Genomic DNA, 13,114 nt, shown 5'->3' with positions numbered 1-13,114 from the left:
TGCTCAGCTGGGCTTTGCTTCGGCACAGGCCAGGCTCCCTGGGTGCTTTCGGGCAACACAGAGCTCACCTTCGGCCTTGGAGCCACGGCCTCAGCAGCTCGAGCGAGCCGAGGAGCCAGCCGGGTCGAGGATCCGGGAGAGGACAGCTCCTGGGCCCTGCTGGGACACTCCTTTCCCGGCAGCGGCGCCCTGTGAGGCCCCAGGCGGAACCGCCCCACCCGTGCCTCGCCTTGAAGGAGTGCCGCCTGCCCACCGCAGTCAGAGCGGAACGCCCAGCATGCGGAAGGTGGCCCGGACCGAGAGCCCCAGGTAGGGCAGGGCAGAGGGCGGCCTTCAGTCCGGGCACGCGTCGCCCAGCACTGCCATTCCCAAAGAGTCCCACAGCTCGGTTCGGTGCTGCGGCCCGGCCCAGGGGAGCCCACGCAGCGGGGCGCTCGCCTTCTGGGTGGGCGGCAGGAGGGCCAGCCAGCCGGCGGGGAGAGCTGCCCGAAGTCGGGCCAGATCCGCTCGGTGCCTCTGTCGCTGCAAAGAACCCACTGGGCAGGGGTCCCGGCTTCCTGGGGGCGGCCGTGCAGGCACAGAGCCGGGCGGGGGGATTGATTGACGCAAGAGCCACGCGTCCCCTCCCCCGAGGACCAGAGATGCCCCCCGTCGGTACCTGGGATGGGGGGCAGCAGGGCCCAGGAATTTCTCCGTAAAGCGCCCGCTAAACTTTCTGCAAAAGGCCGGGGGGGGCAACTCTGCCCTGCCTCCCCGAGACTTTTGGGCTTGGCGGCCGAACTGGTCTGGCCTGCGAGATGTTCTCTCAATCCCCTCCCCCCAGACCATCCCGAAGAGGGTTGTTCCTCAGGCTGTGCTCTGTTCCTCCCCCCAGAGCATGCGAGGGGTCTCTTTGGGGGAGAGGGAGTATTCCCTGCACCTCTCGCTTGCAGGAGGAGGACGGCGCCACCTTAAATGCTGGTAGGCAGAGGTAGAATACTTTTTTCCTTGTTTTCCTCCCCCAAAATTAAGGTGCGTCTTATACTCCGGTGCGTCTTATACACCGAAAAATACGGTATATGCATATTAAAATCAAGGAAAGTTTTAAAAGTGAACCTTATTCATTATATTTACTCCATCATATTTCTTGAATAATGTTTTGCTTTCAGTGGTAGCAGCATTATTCATATACATTTCTGATGGTTTGATTCTCAGGAATTTATGAAATTCGAAAATTATCTTGCATTATATAGCATAGGGCCATAAGCCATATTTACGTTAGAGCAGACAAATTAAGAGTGCTTTTCATTGCACTAGATGCAATATAATCCTGGAGCAATGTCTCCATTCTCCAAGCAATAAGTGCTTTGTTTGCTAAGCCTTTGCTACAGTTGTCTTTATCTGAGTTCATTCTTCTCTTGGATTTAATCCTGTTACTAACAGAGGGCTGAATCATTGTTCCACTGGACAATATTTTGCCACTTTGTAGTTCATCTTTGCATTTGCTTAAACAGGGATAATAAGAGTATTTAGGAAATAGCATTTTTGTGTAGAACACCATGGTTTTTAGGAAGTGTTCTCATTGGTACATAATTTAAAAACGTGAGGCACAAGCATGCTGCTAAGGCAGTATATAAATTATTTTGAGCTCATCAATTAAATTTAGTGGACTACTTAGTCTAGGGTGTGTTTCAAATTATATGTAACTAAAATATGGAATTAATAAATCCTAGTGCCTGATGCAAAACTTTCCCCCCAGTGTTTCTCCAATTCTCTCTATGAGTATTATTTCTTCACAGATAAGATTTCCTCTTATATATATTTCTTCTCTTCTAGGTCGAAGTGGGTTGGCTTGCCTTGCATGTGGACCACAACTTGAGATTGTAAGCCCGATCACAGGAGAACGACTGTCAGCATATCGTTTTAATGGGGTGAATGAACAGCTACCCACTATTCTTGCAGTGAAAGAGTTTTCCTGGCAGAAAAGAAATGGACTGTTAATTGGTTTGGAAGAAACAGAAGGAAGTGTTCTGTGCTTGTATGATCTTGGAATATCCAGAGTGGTTAAAGCAGTTGTTCTTCCTGGAAGGGTATATGCATTATTTCTTAATTTTAAAAATAAGTTATTTGTCCTGATATATGCTCCAGCTGTTGTTTCTGCTTTAATGCTTTGTCTTATAGCAGTTCGAATTCTCCTTAGTATTAATTGTGACCTTTAAAAATTACAACTGCATCTTTTTATATTCCAGATTTACAGTCATGTAAATTGATGTTGTGTTCTGTAGTATAAGATGTTCTCAATTATTAGTTGGTGAATTTTGCCATAAATTCTGGAAGACAATACTAAGCAGACTGAGCTACTAGTAAATCCAGAAATAAACTCTTGATGAACAGTAAAGGATTTTTATGTAATATAAAAGAAGAGATAAAGAGAAACAAAAATGCACATATTTGTCTTCTTAACTGTGAAAGAACTTTTTATCATTTTGTCACAACTAAATTTATACTTTAGTCACGGTAAAATAATACATATGTGGTTAAAGTTACCCTTTAGTTGGTCTTTCTACCTTATTTGTTTCAAATGTATTGCCAAATGCATCTGGATTTGCACAGATTATAATAAGTAATCATGCTTGTATTGTTGTTGTTGTTCTTTTCTACCTTGGGCAGCTTCTGATTGTAGTAGCACAGCTGATCTGCTGATGTATAGAATTGGCCAAGATTGGAATGTGTGATGATGTAGTAGGTCCTCTACACTTCAGTTTTTACTCTTAAAATGCTAAAGATGTGGATGAGGTTAGCAAAAGAATAAGAAATCACTCATTTCTGATTTAGATAACAAAATAAATTCTAAAATTATGTAATATTAGAAAGCAGTGTGTACAGAGATATCCTGACTAAAAATACTTTGTGAGAAAGCAAACACAATCCTTAAAGGGGGTTCAATATTCTAGTACTTGAAAAAATAATTGCCAAAAGAGATGAATCCAGTTGTTCAAATTCAAATAGGGTTTGGATGGCATTATATGAAGAGTGTTTTTTGTTTTTTTTTCAATGAACGTTTGTGTTCTGTTTAGGAAGCTTAGTGGTTTCTTTTGGCAATGCATCGAATCTCATTCATGTCAAAATTAAGTTAAGATATTCTAAGCAAATGTCTTTGCTGCTTGTCATCCTGGAAAAAATTATGGTATTTTTTGGACCATAAGATGCTCCGGACTATAAGATGCACATTAGCTTTAGAGGAGAAAAACAAGAAAAAAAAAATGTGTCTCTGCCTGTGGCCTGTCTGCCACCACAGCCTGTTTGCTGCAGCTGCCCATTTGCTGTTGTGGCTTGTTTGCTGCCACTGAGGCCCTTCAGCCACGGCCCATTCACTGGCGATAGGTGGCAGCGATCCCTGCCACCTAGAACAGCTGATTGGCACCGCACCAACACCCCCTCCCACCCCCCCTGCCGCAATATTCGCTATATAAGATGCACAGACATTTTCACCCACTTTTGGGGGGGAGTGCATCTTATACTCTGAAAAATACGGTATATTGCATGATTCATAACATTCTGAGGATAAATTAATGGTTTTCTTATGAGCAATTAAAGAAATAAATAATAGATGAAAGGCTTCTATGTAACTATTTTGGAACAATAATTAATCCATGTGTGCCAAATATATGAAAAATTAATGAAAGTTTTCTAATAACTTAGTGGCCATGTGACAAAATTGCACTCTTCGCATTTAAAGAGGAATTGATCGTATCAGTATTAGTATTTAACCAGCAAAAATAGCTTTTCTGAATTACTGTATTAAACTGAGTGTGGTAGAAGTTTTCTGGATATTTTGACTGGATTTCAATAATTCAAAAATTACAGATATAAATCCCAAAGTGACATTGACTGTTTATATGTTTATCCTATAGGTTGTCCAACTGCTTAACTAATGTTACACTTTTTAGGTCACTGCCATTGAACCAATTATAAACCATGGAGGAGCCAGCTTGACAACTCAGCACTTGCATCAGTGTCTCAGATGGCTGTTTGGTGTGGCTGTGGTGGTTACTGACGTTGGTCATGTCCTCTTGATAGATCTTTGCTTGGATGACTTATCATGTAACCAGAATGAAATAGAAGCTTCTGGTAAATGACATTCATTTTCATCTGTAATACTGATTTCTAGAGGAGTTAGGTTTTCTAGATTATATGGAAGTATAATTTACAAAATTAAACTCAGAATATTAATTGAAATTCTCATCACTGATCTTTGGGGAAGATGACTGCCATTGGTCTGTTAACCTAAATATGTATATTTGATTAAAATAGAGAAATGCAAGTTGACAGCAGCAGGAGAAGATAAAATAGAGAAATATTTTTTTCTGCAGTAATTCACTGAGCTAGAAATACTGGGCTTTCAGATTTATCTGCATTAGAGTAGTGATGTAGATTATAGATGTGATGTACCTCTAACATGTATATGGTATTAAATCATGAAAATGGGCTAGGAACAAATACTTAGAAATCTAGAAACTTTCATCTGACTAACTAGCTGTTATTTCTTACTGCTTCTAAATATCTTGCCTCACCAGCCTACACTTGGGTGAAGTGACTGAATCCATATATGGATTTATTAAATAGAAAACTTTTAATATTATGCACCAAAATATGGAGTACTCTTGTTCTTTCTCACATGTCCAAAATAATTTCCAAAAGGCAATACACCCTTATTTGCTTTATTATGAACTTCCAGATTGTGATATGTATTTGTATAAAAATTAGATTATGAAACTATGTTGATTCCCGTAGTCATTTTTTCAGGACCGTTCATGTTCAGGAAATTTTAAAATGAACTAAAAATGAAAGCAACTGTTAATTTGGCTTTGTAATAAAATTGAGATATTTTTGAATGAAACAAGCAAGCATTTATTGATCTGTTCATTTTTAGCTGTTTGGCACTGGAGGCATTAGATTGTACTCAAGAAATAATCTAACGTGTACATGGCATTGATGGGGAAAAAGAACAGTGAAACAATCTATTGGAAAGCCCTAGTTAGTCTCAACAGATTACTGAAAAATTACATGCGGAAAAGAAACTTAACAGTGAAATTATCATTTCAAAGCTTTATTTAGGTTAAATATTGGATTGTGCAGGCATTTAATCGGATTATCTATAATGTTAACAAAATCACATGTTCGCATTTCCTCTTCATTTTTTAGAGAAAAGAATGAACTAATAAATGGATACAGTTCAAGAATAGTTGTGGAGTCATGGTACTCTCTGAGCTTGTTTGGTTGATGCCAGACATTTTATTACTGGACTAGATAACATCATGATGATGTTACCTGGACAGATAATGAAACATCTGAAGCAAACAGTCAAGCTCAGAGAGCATCAAGGACTTCACAGTTCAACCATGAGCTACAATTCTCTTCTATTGATACAAAATAGTTAAAATGAAAAGAGATGAACAAAACCAATCTGTATCTTTAGTCAGTGTGCATAAGCTACTTTATTCTGTAAGCAATTTCTTTTAAGTAAGTTTTTAAATAAGACAATAAGAATTTGTTATATACTGCCATATATACAGATCTAGAAGTTATCACTGGAATCCCTTCTGAAATCCCACAAGTAAGGGAAGCTGTAACAAGGAAAGGCCGACATCTTTGTTTCCAGTTACTGAACCCATCAGGAACTGCTGTGACAACTCTCTCATATATACAGAGAAGCAACCAGTTAGTTGTGGGATTTTCTGATGGCTATCTTTCACTGTGGAATATGAAAAGCTTGAAGAAAGAGTAAGTGTATGAAAAGTGGTATGTCATTTAATGAAATAAATTGAAAAGGAAACATGCTAAAATGCTGATCATTGAAATCCGTATATATTTTTGAGATGCATATTCCAGATATTTTGTCCCCTTACTAAAAGGACCAACATACAGGTCTCCAGATGTTGGATTGCATTTCCACAGGTTCTCAGTATTGGTCCTGTCAGCTAGAACTAGTGTGAGTTGCTGTATTACTCAAACTTACCTTAATGTATTATGTAACACTTGTGCAGCAATTTGAAAGAAATAAGTGAAAAGTCATGTTATTTTAGCATGAAAGTTCTCACAAGTGTAGATCCATTTATAAAATTTGCTTTCTAGAGAAAGAGTGGGATGAAGCAATTACTATTGATTTATTTTATTTTTTATTTTATAAGTTAGATTTATATGCCGCCCTTCTCCGGAGACTCAGGGAGGCTTACAATGCATTAAGCAATAGCCTTCATACTTTTGTATACACCTGCTTAGTAGGGCTTTCGGGGGGCCCTAAGTGGTGTTCTTTTTTATACAAAGTCAGTTTATTGCCCCCACGATCTGGGTCCTCATTTTATCTACCTCGAAAGGATGGAAGGCTGAGTCAACCTTGAGCCTGATGAGATTTGAACTTGCAGTAATTGCAGGCAGCTGGCATCCTCTAGAGCCTTGAAGTTCTGTCCTGGAGAATTAAAATTCTGTATACAGAACATTATGCCCGATACTGCAGATTAAAGGAGAGATTTACAAAAGCCAAATTTCATTGCGAAGTTCCAGCTTTTCACAATAGAATGGTTCCTTGTATTAATTCCAGTATGTTAAGTGAATCAAATAACTCCGATTACTAGCTTATAATTTAGGAGAAAATAAATAAAGTTCCTCATATGAAAAATGCATCCAACATATGCCATTTTATTATGCATATATTATAATTAGGATTAATTATATGGTTACCTACTTAATAATTTTTTTTTGAAAGTTTTGTAACAGTTCCATGTGAGCCGTCTCTTAATTCAGACAGCATTATCTTAGTAGTCTATATTGTAGAATGCTGCAATATAGATTATATATTACCCAAAATACAATATTTCCTCTCATTTCTGTGTTGATTGTATAATTGCATATTGAATTAAAACATGACTACTGAATTTCCATCCATTATAAACAATAAATATTTAGTAAATACTCCAAAATAATGCAGAGTGTCCTGTAAACTAGAGAATTATTTTTAAATGTATCCATTTCCCATGTCTTCCATCCTACCCCTAATATTCAGATATCATTTCCAGTTAGAGGGAGGGAGAGTTCCTGTATATGCTGTTACTTTTCAAGAACCTGAAAATGATCCTCGCAATTGTTGCTACTTGTGGGCTGTCCAATCAACACAAGAAAGGTGGGTGAAGCAGTTTAGCCATTCTGATGATACTAGATTCTAAAAATGTATTCAAATCATGATTTAACTTGTGTTTACTTGTGTTGCTACTCTCTAATAAGAAATTGGTTCATCAGAGAGAGTTATTTTTCCAGACTCTAGGAATGCAGCTGTATCTGTTTCAAAACCAGTAATCTGAAATGGAAATCCAAAATTAGGATCTTTAGGGGCAATTATCTACCCCATAAAGTCTTTATTTTTCCTACTTATGTGTTGAAATAGTATATATGTACTAATAGAAAATAAGTAGGAGAATAAAAAGGGGGATAATTTCAGGAATTCTCTTCCCTTTTGTTTCTCCCTTCCTGTGTTGAGAAGCAGAATGAGGAGTTGAAAGAATGAAGAAGGCCAGTTCTACACTCTGATCCTATACTTTTAGACTGGAGAAACTTCATTCTTATTGAGATTTTCATTTCATCTAGGAAACATGGATTTGTTCTATATTAAACATGTGTCCCTTAAAACTTTCTTAGATTTGAGGTGCCCAGTAGTTTAGTATGTAGTATTCTTGCATACTAAAGACTAGACTTCTATTCTGTAGAAACATGAAGATGCCTGCAGTTCTTTTTCATATATGAATATAATTTCATGATCATTTCAGTGGCATGAATCCTGAATGGCATGAAATTAATAGGGGCAATTTGATTTTTGTGCAATTGAGGGAGCTTCTACATCTGAAATGGAATAACAACCTTTACTGTAGTGATAGCAATAGCAATAGCACTTATTTATATACCACTTCACAGTGATTTACATCCCCTTCTAAGTGGTTTACAGAGTCAGCATATTGCCCCCAACAATCTGAGTCCTCATTTTACCAACCTTGGAAGGATGGAAGGCTGAGTCAACCTTGAGCTGGTGAGGATCAAACTCCAGTCAGTAGAATTAGCTTGCAGTACTGCATTCTAACCACTACACCACCATCAGTGATATCTGTAAGATGAGGGATGGGGGAAGTATTTTGAACTGTTGGAAAAGGAGTCTTGCACAGTAGTATACTTGTGTCATGCACAGGGCTGAAATTTTGTATTTATTTTGCCAGGGTGTTTTTTTTCCCAGTTGAGTTAGAGCTTTCTTTATCTTTCAACTGTTTAAGACTCCTTTAGAGATAATAGTAATGTTTTCATTGGCTTCACCCCTCAAACAGTTGTAAAATAAGGCCTCCCATGTGAACATAAAGCCATAATAAAAGTTCCCTAGAGTCACAAGATATCCTTTCTGTGATTTACTATACAGCTGTGCTTAATTTACTATCTACTTTATATTACATAGCAAATAATTGAGATGCTTGTATTTATTATAGTCTTGATATTTCATTTTAGTGAAGGAGATATTCTTAGTTTACATCTGCTGCAGTTGGCTTTCAGTGACAGAAGGCGGTTGGCATCAGGACTAATCATGTATGAGGTAAAGTATTATGTTTAAATTTTAAGTACTAAAGTGAAGTGTATTAGAACCTATTACAGCATTGTTTGACAAGGCATTAATCTCACCACTGCAAGCTGGCTGTTTGCTTGCAATTATATTAATTTAGATTTTAAGATAATTTAGTTTCTTGCTGTGGGAGAAATATATGCTCAACTTGTTTTTAATACTATGGCTATTGAGATAATTCTACATATTTTAGACAGTATTAAGAACATTTTAATTTCACGTGCACGTATGTTTGCATTCAGCAGTTTCTTCTCAATTGTTAACATGTTATACATGTTGAGTTTTGTACTTATTCAGCCATTTACATTATTCATTGTTAAAAATGAGAAAAAGATTAATAATAGGATATAATTTAATTATGGGGCATTTCCTGCCACAGATTTAAAATCACTGATTTTATAAGAAGGTAAATAATAATGTAGTATTTGAATGTAAATTGGATTCAGAGACCGGGGCATCAATTGGGAGAGTGTCCAAAAAAAGAGTGATTGCCATAGTTGTGTGATAGAAGCCATGGCCCTATACATGCAATAAATAAAGGGTGTGTGTGTGTGTGTGTGTGTGTGTGTTTTCAGTTGTGCAGTTCAGCCATCATCTTCATATTTTTATACATCCAGCAGACATCCAGATTTCATCAAGATGTTCCATAATCTTAATGAGATGCAGGGAAAGCAACTTGGAGCAGCAGTTGTAATTGCCCAATCTCTGATAGATTCTGTTAATCTTTCACTGCATTTTTCTGGGTATCTTTAGCATGGAAACTTGAAAGTGGGACTGTAAATTAGGGGCTCTCAAACCTGAGTCATGTTAGAAGGAAATAGACAGTGGTTATTCATAAGAACTATAATAATGACATTGTCCTTATATATATATATATATAAGTTTCAAAGCATTTATTTTAGTCTCTGGTGCTTAATGCAACACCACAAAACCACTTGAACTTCGTTTTGAGTTATATTTTTAAGCAGATACTTTTAATGACTTATGAGTAATAATTTATATATCTTTCAGCTGTTTTAGAAAGAACAAGCCTCAAACATTCTGAGAAGCTTAGAAAAAATTTCACATTTACACTTCCTTCCAGGGTTAATTTTCTATAGGTTTAACTGCATACTTAACTATTACATTTTTTTCATAAATTCAGTTTCCTGCCTTTACCCTTCAAAAGTTGTTTAGTTTAAACAGAAAAACATACCTGATTTTGAATTAAATTCATATACTGAATCAATAGGTCATGTATAAGTTGCCTAACATTGAACTAGATTCATCATAGGTGCTGAAATGTCATAGCCACCTTTTTGCTTACTAACTCTGATATGTGGACTGCCTACTGGTTTGCACGTTTTTCAGCTTGGTTATTTACTTTTACAATAAACACTGAGAGGTCATAAAAGTTTCTTTAAGTATAGTTTAAGCTAAGTGTAATTGTATTTGTGCAGTAATTATGTTTTAAATCATTTTAAAATATTAGAAAACTAAAATAAATTGCTCTTATTTTAAAATACTTTCTGTGCTACTAAACAATAAAATGGTTTCTGATAAAAAATATCCAACAGTATTTTCTCATTTAAAATAACTTTGGTTAGTTAATATCAAGAGGTATATTGATCTGTGAACTACTGGGAATATATAACCTGCCATTTGATCGTTCTAATTTTGTGGAAAGTAATTTAGAATCAATGTTTTGCATCCTGGGAGAAAACACACATATATCTTCAAAGGAGTTCTAACAGGTTTTTACATTTTTATTCAAAGAAGCATTGCCACTTCTCTACTACTGAACATTCATGACAATTAAGCAGGGTTCAATACAGGGGTGAAATGCTCCCGGTTCGGACCCCATTACCTGATCTGGTAGCGAGGGCAGCAGGTGGTTCGGAGAACCGGTAGCAAAAATCCCTGCCCCCCCCTCCCCCCCATGCCCAGCTGAGCCGCACGATCATCAGAGGCTTTTTAAAAAAATTTAAAAGCATTTTTTCTACAACCTCTTTGGCTGAAAAAATGCTTTTAAATGTTAAAAAAAAGTTGGCCATGCCCACTCAGTCTCATTACCCCCACCAAGCCACACCCTCAGAATCGGTAGTAACAAATTTTACATTTCACCACTGGTCAAATATGCTTCCTGCTCTTAGTGGAAACAGTTGTTCTTTATCTTTCACTTCATTCTTAAAAATTGTCAATATCATTGATTAAAATGCTTTTAAATGTTAAAAAAAAGTTGGCCATGCCCACTCAGTCTCATTACCCCCGCCAAGCCACACCCTCAGAATCGGTAGTAACAAATTTTACATTTCACCACTGGTCAAATATGCTTCCTGCTCTTAGTGGAAACAGTTGTTCTTTATCTTTCACTTCATTCTTAAAAATTGTCAATATCATTGATTAAAATGCTTTTAAATGTTAAAAAAAAGTTGGCCATGCCCACTCAGTCTCATTACCCCCACCAAGCCACACCCTCAGAATCGGTAGTAACAAATTTTACATTTCACCACTGGTCAAATATGCTTCCTGCTCTTAGTGGAAACAGTTGTTCTTTATCTTTCACTTCATTCTTAAAAATTGTCGATATCATTGATTAATGGTGTCTTGAAACTGTCAGCACCATTGATGGAAAGTTGTCATTCAGGTAATACTTTTAAGACCAAAATAATTTTATCATAATTACATTTTTTACATAATTACAAGTGTTTTTCAAGCACTCAAGTTGTTAAGCATTTGTTATTAAGAATTGAAGTTCTCATGTTCTTGATCAGATGAACTGATTTCATATATTTTTTTCAGGGTTTGGAGTACTGTGAAGAAAGGTACAGTCTGGACCTTACAGGGGGGGTTTCCTCTTTGAGAGGACAGCCTAGCAATACCAAACTAATCGGTTGTCAAACTATAGAAAAATTTCGAAGCCATGTTGACAGAGAAGATAGTATTAATGAAGGTTAGTATTGTAAACATTACAGCTAATAATGAGAACTTTTATGTCAGACTCAAGCCAGAACAATTTGTTACTGCATAAATGTTGATTAATTTTTTATGTCCTGTTTAATTCTTAGTAATAATTTGTGATATATATTTCAGCTATGAACAACCTAGATACATTTTGTGAAGTCCCATAAATCTATATTAGAATCAGTACTTTGACAAAAAATCACTGAAAAGTATGTATGCATCCACAAAGACATACAAATTTATATCTAATATAAAAGAGTGCCCTTCTTGTGCAGTTGAGCTTCCTATTGTTCTTCCTGTTTGGGCATTGTGTTCCAATGTTAAACCCCCAGATCTGGTGTGGAGAGGAACAGAATTAGGGTTTTTATTGCATTATCAAGCAGAATGACATATTTAGATCTGGTCGAGAACAACTAAAGGAGCTATTTCTGGCTTTGGCAGTTAGAGAATAGAATGACAGACATAGCTGCACTTTCTGAACAGATCAATAAGTCACATAACTCTATATTTTCCAAGAATACTTAATAGAGTTCTGTTACAGTTTTTACATTTCCATAGAATTATATTGCATTGTATTGTATTAATTTGTATCAGCCTTTTATAGTAATTCCATCCCCTTTTCTTTTTGATCCAGTCACATCACCTGATACAAGCGTATCTGTCTTTAGCTGGCAAGTAAATACCTATGGTCAAGGCAAGCCATCTACCTACTTAGGTATTTTTGATATAAATCGCTGGTATCATGCTCAGATGCCAGATTCATTAAGGTAAGCAGTAGTTTCTTCTTATCACAAAATTTCAGAAAAAATAGATTTTAATGCTGTCAGATTACTTCTTCTTTGTCTGTTTTCTTAAGGCCAGGGGAATTGTTACACAATTGTCCATATTTTGCATTATGGTCTTTGGATGCGGTGGTGAGCATCACCTCTCCTAATCATATTTTGGATGTCTTGGTACATGAACGAAGCTTTACTCGGGGAGTGCCTCCTTCTTATCCTCCACCTGAACAGTTTTTTAACCCAAGCACGTACAATTTTGGTAAGTGTATTATCAACTGCTTTTATGGGAGCATTCTGAAGTTATTGCATCCATAATATACTTTTGAAATATTGCTGTGATAACACAAAAATGGGATAAAAATCTAATAAGAATAATGCACATTCTGCTGCAGTAGATCAAATAGTGCCATTAATTTGTATGTCAGCTGCAGGAAAAGTGCCGTGTAAAGCTCAGATTTATTCTTAATACAGATAGGCTTCAACTTACAACTACTTGTTTAGGACAGTTTGAAGTTACAACAGCCCCGAAAAAAGTGACATATGATCATTTGTCACACAACTGTTGCAGCAACTCCATGGTCACATGATCAAAATTTGGAATCTTGACTGTTCATCTTTTGTGACCTTCTGACTAACAAAGTCAATGGGGAAGCCAGATTCACTTAACCATGTTCCTAACTTAACAACTGCAACGATTCATTTGGCAATTTTGGCAAGAAAGATCATAAAATGGGGCAAAACTTGCTTAACTGTCTTGCTT

General features: G+C 36.9%; 1 protein-coding gene across 3 annotated transcripts in view; it reads left to right on the top strand.

Annotated features, from left to right (window-relative positions):
* The window catches only part of AHCTF1 (AT-hook containing transcription factor 1), a 50,227-nt gene that overhangs the window by 8,423 nt on the left and 28,690 nt on the right, over nt 1-13,114 (top strand). For all 3 annotated transcript variants that reach the window (XM_034428197.3, XM_034428196.3, XM_034428198.3), the window contains exons 3-10: nt 1,816-2,069; nt 3,930-4,110; nt 5,556-5,763; nt 7,043-7,159; nt 8,521-8,605; nt 11,414-11,564; nt 12,210-12,342; nt 12,432-12,613. In XM_034428197.3, the coding sequence (XP_034284088.2) occupies nt 1,816-2,069; nt 3,930-4,110; nt 5,556-5,763; nt 7,043-7,159; nt 8,521-8,605; nt 11,414-11,564; nt 12,210-12,342; nt 12,432-12,613 (1,311 nt within the window). The remainder of the gene's footprint in view (nt 1-1,815; nt 2,070-3,929; nt 4,111-5,555; nt 5,764-7,042; nt 7,160-8,520; nt 8,606-11,413; nt 11,565-12,209; nt 12,343-12,431; nt 12,614-13,114) is intronic.

Source organism: Pantherophis guttatus, chromosome 1 (assembly GCF_059756535.1).
Source record: "Pantherophis guttatus breed Tessera chromosome 1, ASM5975653v1, whole genome shotgun sequence".
Taxonomy (NCBI): domain Eukaryota; kingdom Metazoa; phylum Chordata; class Lepidosauria; order Squamata; family Colubridae; genus Pantherophis; species Pantherophis guttatus.
Note: the sequence above shows the minus strand (reverse complement) of the source record. Positions and strands in the feature narration are given on the sequence as shown.